Source organism: Bombina bombina, chromosome 5 (genome assembly GCF_027579735.1).
Source record: "Bombina bombina isolate aBomBom1 chromosome 5, aBomBom1.pri, whole genome shotgun sequence".
Taxonomy (NCBI): Eukaryota; Metazoa; Chordata; class Amphibia; order Anura; family Bombinatoridae; genus Bombina; species Bombina bombina.
The window spans coordinates 616,402,051-616,418,023 of record NC_069503.1 but is presented as its reverse complement, the minus strand read 5'-3'; the positions used below and the strand labels follow the sequence as shown (position 1 = coordinate 616,418,023).

The 15,973-nt window shown below is 40.7% G+C and overlaps 1 protein-coding gene across 1 annotated transcript in view; it reads left to right on the top strand.

The window, feature by feature from the left end:
• Positions 1 to 15,973, top strand: part of LPCAT1 (lysophosphatidylcholine acyltransferase 1) — a 451,016-nt gene that overhangs the window by 322,652 nt on the left and 112,391 nt on the right. The window contains exon 7 of the mRNA XM_053714577.1: positions 3,683 to 3,717. Within this exon, the coding sequence (XP_053570552.1) occupies positions 3,683 to 3,717 (35 nt within the window). The remainder of the gene's footprint in view (positions 1 to 3,682; positions 3,718 to 15,973) is intronic.

Below are 15,973 nucleotides of genomic sequence, written 5' to 3'. Positions count from 1 at the left end.
GATGGACTCGAGAGAAGTCGAGCCTACCTATAAACATTCTGGAACTTAAAGCGATTTTCAATGCTCTGAAGGCTTGGCCCCCTCTGGGGTCGTCCCAATTCATCAGATTCCAATCGGACAACATCACCTCGGTGGCTTATATAAACCACCAGGGGGGGGGCATAGTCTCTCCACCCCGAGATGTTTGCGTAGATCTGCGGCAGATGGGGGACGCCGAAATAGATCTCATGGTGTCCAGACTCAATTGCAAGCTACCCAGATACGGGTCGCGATCCAGGCATCCCCAAGCGGAACTGATAGATGCCTTGGCGGTATAGTGGAACTTCAACCTAATCTACATATTTCCACTGTTGCCTCTTCTACCTCAAGTAGTGGCCTGCATCATACAGTAGCAAGCTTCGGCTATTCTGATTGCTCTGTCGTGGCCGCGGAGTATGTGGTTTGCGGATCTAGTGGCGGTGTCATCTTATCCGCTGTGGAAGTTAACTTGTCACAAGGACCTGCTAGTTCAAGGTCCTTTAATTGATCAAAATCTCGATTCTCTGAGGCTGACTGCGTGGAGATTAAACGCCTAGTCGTAGCCAAAAGAGGTTTTTAGGAGAGAGTGATCGACACTCGTCCAGGCCAGGAAGCCAGTCACTAGACACATCTACCATAAGGTGTGGAGGACCTACGTGTCCTGGTGTGAGGAACGAGGATACCCTTGGCACAAGGTCAAGGCACAAGGTCAAGGTATCCAGGATTTTGGCCTTTCTCCAGGATGGTCTGGATAAGGGTCTTGCCACCAGTTCCATAAGGGGACAGATCTCCGGCTTTATCGGTACTGTTGCACAAGAACCTCACGGAGCTTCCTGATATTCAGTCCTTTGTTCAGGCTCTGGTTAGGATTAGTTTTCAGGAATCCGTCTCCTCCCTGGTGCTTAAACTTGGTGCTTAAGGTCTTGCAGAGGGCTCCGTTTGAGCCTATGCATGCTCTGGACATTAAGATTCTCTCATGGAATGTCCTGTTGTTATTGGCTATTGCTTCGGCATGCAGAGTCTCTGAGTTGGCAGGCTTACAATTTGAGCCTCCTTACTTGGTTTTTCATGCTGACAAAGCCGTTCTGTGAACCGGTTTGGGATTTCTTCCCAAGGTGGTGTCAAGTTGTAACATTAACCAGGAAATAGTAGTTCCTTCCTTGTGTCCTAACCCATCCTCTTCAAAGGAGAGGTTACTTGATAATCTGGATGTGGTTCGGGCCTTGAGGTTTTATCTTCAAGCCACAAAGGAGTTCAGACAGACGTCTTCCTTATTCGTTGTGTATTCTGGAAGGCACAAGGGGCAGAGGGCTTCTGCAACTTCTCTATCCTTTTGGTTGAGGAGTATGATCCATCTGGCTTATGAGACAGCGGGACACAAGCCTCCTCAGAGGATTACGGCTCACTTGACTAGAGTGGTGGCCTCTTCTTGGGCCTTTAAGGTTGAGGCTTCTATGGAGCAGATTTGTAAGGCAGCTACCTGGTCATCCTTACATACTTTTGCAAAATTTTACAAATTTTACGTTTTTGCTTCAGCCGAAGCAGCTTTTGGGGGAAAGGTTCTGCAGGCTGTGGTGCCCTTAGTATAGGGTCCGCCTCCTTTACCCTCCCGTTTTCTTCATTCAGTGTCCTCTAGAGCTTGGGTATTTGTTGATAAATGAAGCAGTGGACTTTCCTCCCCTTTAGATGGAAAACATAAATTATGCTTATCTGATAATTTCATTTCCATCGTGGGTAGGAGACTCCACTGCACCCTCCCGTTCTCCAGTGGGCGGACCCAAATTTATTTTTTGTTCTTCTGGCACCATTTATACCCTATATTTCTCCTACTGTTCCTTGTTCCCTTGGCAGAATGACTGGGGGATGAGGGAAGTGGGGGGAGGTATTTAACCTTTTGGCTGGGGAGTCTTTGCCTCCTCCTGGTGGCCAGGTTCTTATTTCCCACAAGTGATGAATGAAGCAGTGGACTCTCCTCCCCACGATGGAAATTAAATTATCAGGTAAGCATAATTTATGTTTAATAAACAATGAAAAGAGCACAGATGTATTGATCTTCTTTGCTACCATATGCCGCACGACTATTTAAAGGGACATGTCAGAAATAAACATTTAAGATAGAACATGCAGTTTTAGGAGACTTTTCAATGTTTATTTCTTATGGTGAAGCTGTTGAGAAACTATCACGTTTGCCTAATTTGAAGATGCTTTTAAGATTTGTCATTATACTTCCGTAAAGGGATAATAAATGTTGTTTGCAAGAAAGTTGCATAGTATTTACTGCATTTCTGCAGTTTCAGGGGTAACCCAACTGCAGAATTTGTTTAGTGTTGAAATAATCATTATTAACAAGTCTGCCTAACCACCACTACAGTAGTCCTTGTTGCGCGCACACACACCAGAGAGTCAGCAGAGCCGGTAGCTTTTGTTGCACACACAATTTCCTCAAAGATGCTAGTATTGATGTGTAATTAATCATATTATGCATTTAATTGCAATATGAGGCTATGAAATATCTGAAAAAAATAATTTAAAAAAATAGTACAAAACGGCTTCCTTAACATGTCATGTCAGTCACACAAACGCTTCAGTCCAGCCCAGCATCAGCACTGATCACTCCTCCAGGAAGCATCACATCAGTGTGACAGCACGTAATGCTACAGCCACCATTTTACTTTCCTCATGGCTTGTTGCTCCAGTCCTGACGTATGCACAGACAAAGAAGGTATCAGACGAGCGGGAATTTTTTTTCTCTCTCTGGCATATTCACTCTTCAGGGTAACACATTTTGAACAGTTAAAGGGAACAGTCAAGTCAAAATTAAACTTAGAAACAATTTTTAAACAACTTTACAATTTACTTTTAATATAAAATGTAGCTTTTTTTCGCTTGGTATTCTTCATTGAAAGCTAAACCTAGGTAGGCTCATATGCCATTTCCTAAGCCCTTGAAGGTCTCCTCTTATGTCAGTGCATTTTGACTGTTTTTCACAGACAGTGCTAGTTCATATATGCCATATAGATAACACTGTGCTCACTCCCGTGGAGTTATTTATGATTCAGCACTGATTGGATAAAATGCATGTGTGTCAAAAGCACTAATGGGGCAGTCTGCAGAAGCTTAGATACAAGGTAATCGCAAAGGTAAAAAGTATATTAATATAACAGTGTTGGTTATGAAAAACTTGGGGAATGGTTAAAGGGATTAACTATCTATCTTTTTAAACAATTAAAAAGCAGACTGTCCCTTTAAATGCATTTTTTTAATGCAAAATTTGTTTTCATTTTTTAATAAAATCATAATCTCAATATTTCATTAAAAAAATTGTGATTTTTTTTTTTCTTCCATATCGCACATCCCTAATCGCTAGCAATATGGCTTTTTATTGACTGTATTGCCCTCTAAAAAGAAAAAAACCAAACTGCAGCGTTGGTAGAGCTTCCGTGCTGAACCGCCGCAGAACTACTTTTGATTTAATTTTTTTTTATTTTTTTTTACTGTGGGGTACCCCTGAAACCGCAGTACTGAAGTAAGTAAACACTGTGCAACTTCCTTGCAAAAAACATTTACTATCACTGTCAACTCAATTTTAATGATTTTAAAAACAAAAACAAGAAAACAGTTGTAGTAAATTGTTGCTTATTTATTTTTATTTTTTTCTCTTTAGGACACAATAACTTGGACGTGGCAAGGGCCAGGAGCGTAAGTAAATTTGTTCATACATAATATAGGTTAAAAAAAACTAACTATTGATCCAAAGGAGGGCAAAAAACTATTAAAAAAAATAAATGAATTAAATTCCAGCTGGATTTCTCCTTGGATCAACAAGCTACTATACTTTCAATAGTGTTTTATTCCTGTATTTCCTGCTTTTATAAAAAAAAAACATGACTGAATTTGCTAAAACAACCTAATTAGGCAGATCATTTCATATCCTTAATGTTTTTACTGTAAAGAACCCCTTGAGCAGCTGTAGGTGAAATCTCCTCAAGTCACAGTGGATAACCTCTCGGCCTCTGTACAGTTCTATTGATAAACAGGTAATGCTGATAATTATTTATATGGGCTCTGTATATATTTGTATAATATAATCATTTCCCCTCAGAGACGCCTCTTATCCAGTGTAAATAATTGCAACCTTTCACTGCATATTCAAGGTGGGGTCTTACCATTGATTTTGTTAACAGGCAAAGGAAAATGTAATTATGTTTATTCCTTTTAATACAGGATAAATATTGCCTTACTGGCATTTGTAACTGTTGGCTGATATTGCATCTTGTTGCCAAGTCTGTTATCTAAAATAACATCCAAGTCCTTCCCATTTAATGATATCCCTAACGCTATACTATTTAGAATGTATAGGTTGTATTTTTATTTTATTTTTTCTCAGTTTATCCAAGTCCCTTTTAGAGAAGTTATATCTAGTTCAGACTGTATTGCCTTACTTAATTTTGTATCTTCTGCAAACACTGACACCTGACTTTGGATGTCCCTTTAATAAACAGTTTAAAGAGTTGTAGACCCAGGACAGAACCCTGAGGCACTCTACTTACCACTTTTGCCCAACTTTAGAATTTTCTATGTACAACTCCTCTCTGAACTTTTATCTTCAAGACCGTTTTCAATCTAAGTACAAGCATCTTCCTCCAAATAGATCTCTCTAGCAAAATCTAAATAGATCACACAACGTCAACACCCTCATCTATACTTTTACTAACTTCCTTACGGAACGGCACTGTTTTTGCATAATTGCATTCTCACATGTCATGAACTAACATTATAGTTTGAATCTGTTGGATCTGCTGAAAACCCCCCCAATCTATTCTATGAGGCCTATTTATTAAAGGTCTGTCGGACCTGATTTACCAATAGGGAAATGGGATGGCAGGCTTGGTAAATGTAAGGGCAAATGTGTTTAATAACAAAACGAACATAGGTAACAGTACACAATGTATATCTTCATACATCATCTAAACAACTATATCATCCTAAATTGTATGCGCAGATGAAACAAAAATGTAAGAATTTGGTGCAAGGGATCGTAGCCCTCTGTATACATGAAGTTCACAACCACCAATCAGCAGTGTATATTTCATCAATTGAGTGGAAACAAACTTACAAATGAAAAAAAATAAATAGTAAGAAAATAAGGATCACATAAAACAAAAACTATTGCGGTTTCAACATGCAAATAAAAGATTAGTGTGATGGCAGAACACAAACATGATCAATGAAAACAACATATAAAAGAAATAGCATATAGGAGAAACAAATAGGGTAGCAGGTAAAGAATCCCATAGATATGCCAACGATTAATTAGATGAATATCATTTAAAAACATCAGCAATCTGAATGAAGAAAGGGGACCCCAGCCATCGGGTAATCAACTTGATGCAAATAAGTACCGCTTCACATGTGTGAGGATCGATATGGAGTGGGTCATCATACCTATCTACTAAACAGGTTCTAGAAAGGAAGACAGCATAGAAATTAGAACACAACATAGTCATTGAAAAACACAACACTGAAAGTCATATCTGGATCATATGTATACATGAATAAATAGGGTAGAACCGTTACATTCAGAAAAACCCTCATAGTGTTAAAAAAAGATAAATCCACAAGTAAATGACGAGGTCATGGAAATAAATTAGACAGATGCGTTCACCACTTCACATTTCCATGAATACAATTAGTGGGTAGGCACAGAGATAAATGTGTGCCACCCATAGCATTTATAGTGGTCCTGGTCATACAGTGGATCATCACCGCACAGGAGAGATACAATTATGCATAAGAAGTTATAAAGATTAGAACTGCATATGTAAATATATGGTTAATCTTATGCTACCTATGAAGCCAACAGATCTCAACAAAAGGAACGATACCACAACCATAGTTACAAAAAGCATTCCCAATCCAATTGGCGATTCAGGCCATGAGGATGTATTGTTCTTAATTTGAAGATCCAATTAGATTCCACTTGTAATAGGAGCTGGTTCCTGTCACCTCCTCGTTTAGGTGGTGGCACATGATCGATCAGAATAAATCTGAGATCACTAACGCCATGTTTCATCTTTATAAAATGTTTAGCCACAGGTTGATCGGATTCCTAACTTTTAATGGCCTCACGAATTGAGTGCCTATGATTTGCCATCCTCGTCCATATTGTATCGCTCGTCTTCCCAACATAAAAACGGCCACAGGTACAATTTAGCAGATACACCACATGTGTGGTGGTACATGTCAGTTAGAACTTGATCTTAAAACTTTGATTGGTGTGGGGATGTCGAAAGTGGGATCCTTGTATCATTGAACTGCAGGTGGTACATCCTGAGCATCTGAAACAACCTTTCCTTTTACTCTGGATCCAATTCTTTCTGTAGTGTTCGGGATCAGTCAGCATAAGTTGGTTTCTCAATGATCTGCACTTCTTAAAGGCAATCATAGGTGGACCAAATTCATTGAAGGGAAGTGTTGGGTCTGTGTTGACAACCGCCCAATGTTTTTTCAAATTCTCTGCAAAGCTTCTTTTGTCCGGGGAATATTCAGTGGTAAAAATAATTCTCTTAGTTTCACCCACCACATCTCTGTTCACTTCCTTCAATTTCTGTGCTGATAGGACTTCCTTTTGTTTTAGATGTTCCATTTCTTGACACAGTTTTCGCATCATAGGGTGAGAATACCCCCTCTGAACAAAACGAAGGCCCATCTCTTCTAACTGGGCCGATTTTTTTTCAAGGGATCACTATTGTTACGTACAGTTCATATCATTTGAGCCCTTGGGATTGAATTAACCAAGCTCCTAGGGTGAGCACTTGAGGCACATAAAATGGAATTCCGATCTAAAAATTCAATTGATGTAGTATGGTATTTCAATTTGAATTTGACCGGATGCTGTAGGTCAGGGGTCAGCAACCTTGGGCTCCCAGATGTTTTGGAACTACATTTCCCATGATGCTCAGACAGCCTAAAGAGTGTCTCCGCATAATGGGAAATGTAGTTTCAAAACATCTGGGAGCCCAAGGTTGCTGACCCCTGCTGTAGGTCATTCAATTCCTGCAACCAATTTTCTAAATCTTCGGTGGTGCCATTCCAGATGAAGAACAGATCATCTATGTAACGACGATACATGGATATTTGTGATCTCTCAGCGATTTTCATGATGTTAATCTCATAATCTTCCATAAAAATATTGGCGTATGATGGGGCCATATTCAACCCCATCGCCGTGCCAGATTTTTGCAGATAGTAGTTGGTTTCGAATTTTAAAAAAATTCAACTCAAGACCACATCTCACCAGCTCAAGAAGTATATCAACAGGGGGACCCACATATGGTGTCTTTAAGAGTGCCCTCTGCACTGCCATAATGCCCCTATCATGGGGAATGATCGTATACAGACTGTTCACATATGCTGTAACAAGGAGACTGTTAGGATCCAGATGGTATAACCCATTCACTATTTCTTCAATGAGTTGTGAGGAGTCCCTTAGGAAGGAAGACATTCTGATAACACAAGGTTGTAGATAAAAGTCTACAAATTTTAGCTAGAGGTGATAGCAAAGAATTTCTAGCCGACACGATAGGGCGTCCTGGTGGCATTTCAAGTGACTTATGAATTTTAGGCAACGTGTATAAAATAGGACACGTTGGGTTCCCAGTTGTCAGATATTGGTAAATTTGCTCATCAATCGCATCCTGTTGGAGTGCCTTCTTTAGTAGTACATCAATGCTTTTTTGGAAGATCAGAGTCGAATTCCTATCCAGTTTCCTGTAAACTAGTGGATCAGCTAGTTACTCAAGAATTTCTTTCTTGTAATTGTCATAGTTCATAATGACCACCGCACCGCCCTTATCTGCAGGGCGAATGACAATCGTGGGGTCAATTGCTAGGACTGAAATGGCTTTTCTCTCTTCATAACTTAGGTTGTGTTGAAATCTAGGTTTAGCAGATGATAATAGACCAGTGGTAAGTAACCTTGTATATGTTTTCAAGCTTGCATTATTATTAGACGGATCAAATTTACTATTAGATCTGAAAGGTGATATTGTCTCTTCATTGATAGACCCTTTAAAGTGATCCTTAAGTCGTAGAAGACGTAGGTGTTTCTGAATGTCCACGTACGTTTTAAAATCATCAGAGGCCTGTGAGGGTACAAAAGAGAGTCCACGATTCAACAGGGTTCTTTCGGTATCAGAGAGGGTTCTATCACTTAAGTTGACAATAATGTCAATATCATCTGTCATCTTGGTGGAAGAGGTGGTCTGTGAGTCGTGCCACCCACCCCTCCTGGGGTGTGGTCTTCGGTGCCTATGCGTTGTCCGGCGCGGGTTTGGACCCCCATCAGCCCATTTCCCTATTGGTGAATGTTGGATGACGTTTTCCTCTAGGTGCCTGTTTTGGCCACGCCCATCTTGTCGGCTCTTGGCGGTCTTGTTAACCGTAATGGTGCTACAATTTTTTGCAGTCTCAAATGTGAGTTTGAACATTTATCTGTGCTATTGCGCTTTATGCATTTTATATATTATTGTATTCACCTAATACCATATGTAATCATGCTGCTTATTGTCTGATCGTTCTGCTGCTGATATTTAGTTGGGAAAATAATTAGTCTTTCACTTTAGTGAGTTTTGTGCACTGTTTCAGCCCTCTATAACATATATATTTTTTCTTATATGTTTTGATGTCACTATTAATATGTTGTTATCCACATTTTATTGTTATATGAGATATGAGACTATTTGTTTAGTTTAAGAATCACATTTACATATACAGTATATAGGATGGGTCATATTGCACATGACCTATGTGGGGCTGTCCTATTCTGAGCTGGGGGAGGGGTTAACACTTAATTTAAACACTGTTGTTTGTTCACTTTTTGTTTGGTCTGATGAAGGGGTGATTGATCCCCGAAACGTAACATTTTTTTGTGCTGAATAAAGCACCTTTTTCAAAAACCCAGTGAGTGCAAGCTTCTTCTTTTCTATATATGTGTGTGTGTGTGTGTATGTATGTATGTATGTATGTATATATATATATATATATATATATATATATATATATATATTTCTTTCTTTCTTAAGTATAGAAGAGGCACTCACAGGTCTTAGTAGGTATAAAGACTTTTATACCTACTAAGACCTGTGAGTGCCTCTTCTATACATAAGAAATTTCTACCTATCTACCATAGAGTGAGTGCTTGGATCCCTCAACTTGCATGTATATATATATATATATATATATATATATATACACACAGTATATGTGTGTGTATGTATATATATATATATATATATATATATGTGTGTATGTGTATATATATATATATGTGTGTGTGTGTATGTGTGTATATATATATATATATATATTTCTCCTGTTAAGTGTGGTCAGTCCACGGGTCATCATTACTTCTGGGATATTAACTCCTCCCCAACAGGAAGTGCAAGAGGATCACCCAGCAGAGCTGCTATATAGCTCCTCCCCTCTACGTCACACCCAGTCATTCTCTTGCACCCAACTAATAGATAGGATGTGTGAGAGGACTGTGGTGATTATACTTAGTTTTATAACTTCAATCAAAAGTTTGTTATTTTAAAACAGCACCGGAGTGTGTTGTTCCTTCTCAGGGAGAATTTGAAGAAGAATCTACCTGAGTTTCTGTATGATTTTAACCGGAGTAGTTAAGATCATGTTGCTGTTCTCGGCCATCTGAGGAGTGAGGTAAACTTCAGATCAGGGGACAGCGGGCAGGTTCACCTGCAAAGAGGTATGTAGCAGCATATTATTTTCTGAGGAATGGAATTGACTAGAAAATACTGCAAATACCTATATAATGTAAGTTCAGCCTTAAATGCAGTAGTAGCAACTGGTATCAGGCTGTCATGTATGTATATTTTCACTTCAGTATTCTGGGGAATGGCAGTTCACTGGAATGAGACTGTATGCATAAAACTCTAGCCTATCTTGCAGTGAGAACGACTAGCAGCAGGCTTTCTATGACAATTCATTTATTTGATGTTAAACGTTTTGCTGGCATGTTAAATCGTTTAATTTTCTGAGGTACTGGGTGAAAAATTGTTTTGGGCACTATTTTTATCCACTTGGCGGGCATTTTATTTAATTTATGACAGTTTACTGATCTCCCTCACTGTTGTGTGTGAGGGGGAGGGGCTTTATTTGGCGCTTTTACTACGCATCAGAAATTCAGTCACAAGTCTGTTTTTCTTCCCTGCATGATCCGGTTCGTCTCTACAGAGCTCAAGGGTCTTCAAAAGTTATTTTGAGGGAGGTAATCACTCACAGCAGACCTGTGAGATTGTGCTTTGACTGTGATAAAAAACGTTATATTCTGTACATTTTTTCTGCTATTTAAGGGTTAGTTATCCATTACTAATGGGGGCAATCCTTTGCTAAAATTGTATTTTTACCGGAAAGAATTTGATTTTATAGTTTATCCGTTTTATTGTTACTCAACTGTCATAACTTTCTGTGCTTCTTAAAGGCACAGTACGTTTTTTTCATACTATTTGTAAATTGAATTGAAAAGTATTTCCAAGTTTGCTGGTTTAATTGCTAGTGTGTTAAACATGTCTGACTCAGAGGAATATCTCTGTGCTATATGTGCTAAAGCCAAAGTGGAGCCCAATAGAAATTTATGTACTAATTGCATTGATGCTACTTTAAATAAAAGTCAATCTGTACAAATTGAACATCATTCACCAGACAACGAGAGGAAAGTTATGCCGACTAACTCCCCTCACGTGTCAGTACCTGCATCTCCCGCTCGGGAGTTGCGTGATATGGTAACGCCGGGTACTTCAGGGCGGCCATTACAAATCACATTGCAGGACATGGCTAATGTTATGACTGAAGTTTTGTCTAAATTACCAGAACTTAGAGGGAAGCGTGACCACTCTGGGGTGAGAACAGAGTGCGCTGATAATGCTAGGGCCATGTCAGATACTGCGTCACAGTATGCGGAGCATGAGGACGGAGAGCTTCAATCTGCAGGTGACGGTTCTGATCCCAATAGAGTGGATTCAGACATTTCTAATTTTAAGTTTAAGCTTGAAAACCTCCGCGTTCTGCTAGGGGAGGTATTAGCGGCTCTGAATGATTGTAACACCGTTGCAATCCCAGAGAAATTATGTAGGCTGGATAGATACTATGCGGTACCGGCGAGTACTGACGTATTTCCTATACCTAAGAGGCTTACTGAGATAATAACTAAGGAGTGGGATAGGCCCGGTGTACCCTTTTCCCCGCCTCCTGTATTTAGAAAAATGTTCCCAATAGACGCCACCACACGGGACTTATGGCAAACGATCCCTAAGGTGGAGGGAGCGGTTTCTACTCTGGCTAAGCGTACCACTATCCCGGTGGAGGATAGCTGTGCCTTTTCAGATCCAATGGATAAAAAATTAGAGGGTTACCTTAAGAAAATGTTTGTTCAACAAGGTTTTATATTGCAACCCCTTGCATGTATTGCGTCTGTCACGGCCGCGGCCGCTTTCTGGTCCGAGTCCCTGGAAGAGACTCTTGACTCAATAACTATCGAGGAGATTTCAAACAGGCTTAAAACTCTTAAGCTAGCTAATTCATTTGTTTCAGATGCCGTAGTACATTTAACTAAACTTACGGCTAAGAATTCCGGATTCGCCATTCAGGCACGCAGAGCACTGTGGCTAAAATCCTGGTCAGCTGACGTTACTTCTAAATCTAAGTTACTTAACATACCTTTCAAAGGGCAGACCTTATTCGGGCCCGGTTTGAAAGAAATTATCGCTGACATTACAGGAGGTAAAGGCCATGCCCTGCCTCAAGACAGAGCCAAACCTAGGGCTAGACAGTCTAATTTTCGTTCCTTTCGTAATTTCAAGGCAGGAGCAGCATCAACTTCCTCTGCACCAAAACAGGAAGGAGCTGTTGCTCGCTACAGACAAGGCTGGAAACCTAACCAGTCCTGGAACAAGGGCAAGCAGGCCAGAAAACCTGCTGCTGCCCCTGAGACAGCATGAATTGAGGGCCCCCGATCCGGGAACGGATCTAGTGGGGGGCAGACTTTCTCTCTTCGCCCAGGCTTGGGCAAGAGATGTCCAGGATCCCTGGGCGTTAGAGATCATATCTCAGGGATATCTTCTGGACTTCAAATCCTCTCCCCCAAAAGGGAGATTCCATCTGTCAAGGTTGTCAACAAACCAAATAAAGAAAGAGGCGTTTCTACGCTGTGTACAAGATCTGTTACTAATGGGAGTGATCCATCCGGTTCCGCGGTCGGAACACGGACAGGGGTTTTACTCAAATCTGTTTGTGGTTCCCAAGAAAGAAGGAACCTTCAGACCAATCTTGGATTTAAAGATCCTAAACAAATTCCTAAGAGTTCCATCGTTCAAAATGGAAACTATTCGGACAATTCTACCCTTGATCCAAAAGGGTCAGTACATGACCACAGTGGATTTAAAGGATGCTTACCTTCACATACCGATTCACAGAGATCATTACCGGTACCTAAGGTTTGCCTTCCTAGACAGGCATTACCAGTTTGTAGCTCTTCCATTCGGGTTGGCTACGGCTCCAAGAATCTTCACAAAGGTTCTGGGTGCTCTTCTGGCGGTACTAAGACCGCGAGGAATTTCGGTAGCTCCGTACCTAGACGACATTCTGATACAAGCTTCAAGCTTTCAAACTGCCAAGTCTCATACAGAGTTAGTACTGGCATTTCTAAGATCGCATGGGTGGAAGGTAAACGAAAAGAAGAGTTCTCTCTTTCCACTCACAAGAGTTCCCTTCTTGGGGACTCTTATAGATTCTGTAGAAATGAAGATCTTCCTGACAGAAGACAGGTTAACAAAGCTTCAAAATGCTTGCCGTGTCCTTCATTCCATTCAACACCCGTCAGTGGCTCAATGCATGGAGGTGATCGGCTTAATGGTAGCGGCAATGGACATAGTACCCTTTGCACGCCTACATCTCAGACCGCTGCAATTGTGCATGCTAAGTCAGTGGAATGGGGATTACTCAGATTTGTCCCCTACTCTGAATCTGGATCAAGAGACCAGAAATTCTCTTCTGTGGTGGCTTTCTCGGCCACATCTGTCCAGGGGGATGCCATTCAGCAGGCCAGATTGGACAATTGTAACAACAGACGCCAGCCTGCTAGGTTGGGGCGCTGTCTGGAATTCTCTGAAGGCTCAGGGATCATGGACTCAGGAGGAGAGTCTCCTGCCAATAAACATTCTGGAATTGAGAGCAGTTCTCAATGCCTTTCTGGCTTGGCCCCAGTTAACAACTCGGGGGTTCATCAGGTTTCAGTCGGACAACATCACGACTGTAGCTTACATCAACCATCAAGGAGGGACAAGAAGCTCCCTAGCGATGATGGAAGTATCAAAGATAATTCACTGGGCAGAGTCTCACTCTTGCCACCTATCAGCAATCCACATCCCGGGAGTGGAGAACTGGGAGGCGGATTTCCTAAGTCGTCAGACTTTTCATCCGGGGGAGTGGGAACTTCATCCGGAGGTCTTTGCCCAAATACTTCGACGTTGGGGCAAACCAGAAATAGATCTCATGGCGTCTCGACAGAACGCCAAGCTTCCTTGTTACGGGTCCAGATCCAGGGATCCGGGAGCGGCCCTGGTAGATGCTTTGACAGCACCTTGGACCTTCGGGAGGGCTTATGTGTTTCCTCCCTTCCCGATGCTTCCTCGATTGATTGCCAGGATCAAACAGGAGAGAGCATCAGTGATTTTAATAGCGCCTGCGTGGCCACGCAGGACCTGGTATGCAGATCTAGTGGACATGTCATCCTGTCCACCTTGGTCTCTGCCTCTGAGACAGGACCTTCTGATTCAGGGTCCCTTCAAACATCAAAATCTAATTTCTCTGAAGCTGACTGCCTGGAAATTGAACGCTTGATTTTATCAAAACGTGGATTTTCTGAGTCAGTAATTGATACCTTAATACAGGCTAGGAAGCCTGTTACCAGGAAGATTTACCATAAAATATGGTGTAAATACCTATATTGGTGCGAATCCAAAGGTTACTCTTGGAGTAAGGTTAGGATTCCTAGGATATTGTCTTTTCTACAAGAAGGTTTAGAAAAGGGTTTATCCGCTAGTTCCTTAAAGGGACAGATCTCAGCTCTGTCCATTCTGTTACACAAACGTCTGTCAGAAGTTCCAGACGTTCAGGCCTTTTGTCAGGCTTTGGCCAGGATTAAGCCTGTGTTTAAAACTGTTGCTCCGCCATGGAGTTTAAACCTAGTTCTTAACGTTTTACAGGGTGTTCCGTTTGAACCCCTTCATTCCGTTGATATAAAATTGTTATCTTGGAAAGTTCTGTTTTTAATGGCTATTTCCTCGGCTCGAAGAGTCTCTGAGTCATCAGCCTTACATTGTGATTCTCCTTATCTGATTTTTCACTCAGACAAGGTAGTTCTGCGTTCTAAACCTGGGTTCTTACCTAAGGTAGTCACTAACAGGAATATCAATCAAGAGATTGTTGTTCCTTCCTTGTGTCCAAACCCTTCGTCAAAGAAGGAACGACTTCTACACAATCTGGATGTAGTCCGTGCCCTGAAATTTTATTTACAGGCAACTAAAGATTTTCGACAAACGTCTTCCCTGTTTGTCATTTATTCTGGTCAGAGGAGAGGTCAAAAAGCTTCTGCTACCTCTCTCTCTTTTTGGCTTTGTAGCATAATACGTTTAGCTTATGAGACTGCTGGACAGCAGCCTCCTGAAAGAATTACAGCTCATTCTACTAGAGCTGTGGCTTCCACTTGCGCCTTTAAGAATGAGGCCTCTGTTGAACAGATTTGCAAGGCTGCAACTTGGTCTTCTCTTCATACTTTTTCCAAATTTTACAAATTTGACACTTTTGCTTCTTCGGAGGCTGTTTTTGGGAGAAAGGTTCTTCAGGCAGTGGTTCCTTCCGTATAAAGATCCTGCCTGTCCCTCCCGTCATCCGTGTACTTTAGCTTTGGTATTGGTATCCCAGAAGTAATGATGACCCGTGGACTGACCACACTTAACAGGAGAAAACATAATTTATGCTTACCTGATAAATTCCTTTCTCCTGTTGTGTGGCCAGCCCACGGCCCGCCCTGTTTTTTATGGCAGGTCTAAATTTTTAAATTATACTCCAGTCACCACTGCACCCTTTGGCTTCTCCTTTCTCGTTGGTTCTCGGTCGAATGACTGGGTGTGACGTAGAGGGGAGGAGCTATATAGCAGCTCTGCTGGGTGATCCTCTTGCACTTCCTGTTGGGGAGGAGTTAATATCCCAGAAGTAATGATGACCCGTGGACTGACCACACTACAGGAGAAAGGAATTTATCAGGTAAGCATAAATTATGTTGTTTGTTTGTGTGTGTGTGTATATATATATATATATATATATATATATATATATATATATATATATATATATATATATATATATACATACATGTATATATGTGTATATATATATATATATATATATATATATACACACACACACACACCACCAGCAAACCTATTTTAGACATGTTATTGCAACAAAAATAGTGTGACTCACTCTATTGCTATATTCGCTTTATTGCGGTGTTCTGAAACCGAACCTGCAATATCCCTGAGGTACGCCTGTATTTTAGACTTGGCATTGCCCTAAATGATGAGATTTTGCTATTTTCCTGATTTTGCAATTGCACACCCTGAAGTCTCCAAATAATAATAAAGATGGAAAAACAGTATAGAACTTTAAATTTAGATATCTTTTTATCCCAGATAAAAAAAAAGCAAATGAAGGATTACTTTTATGTTAACCTGCAAACATATAGGGTCTTATTGCCTATAGAGGCATACATATCCTCAGTTTCAGACTGGCATACCCAAAGCGTTCTGTTTTTTTTTTTTTTTTTTTTATTTTTTTTTTATTTTAGGCTTAAAGAGACGTACACTAGATTTTTCCT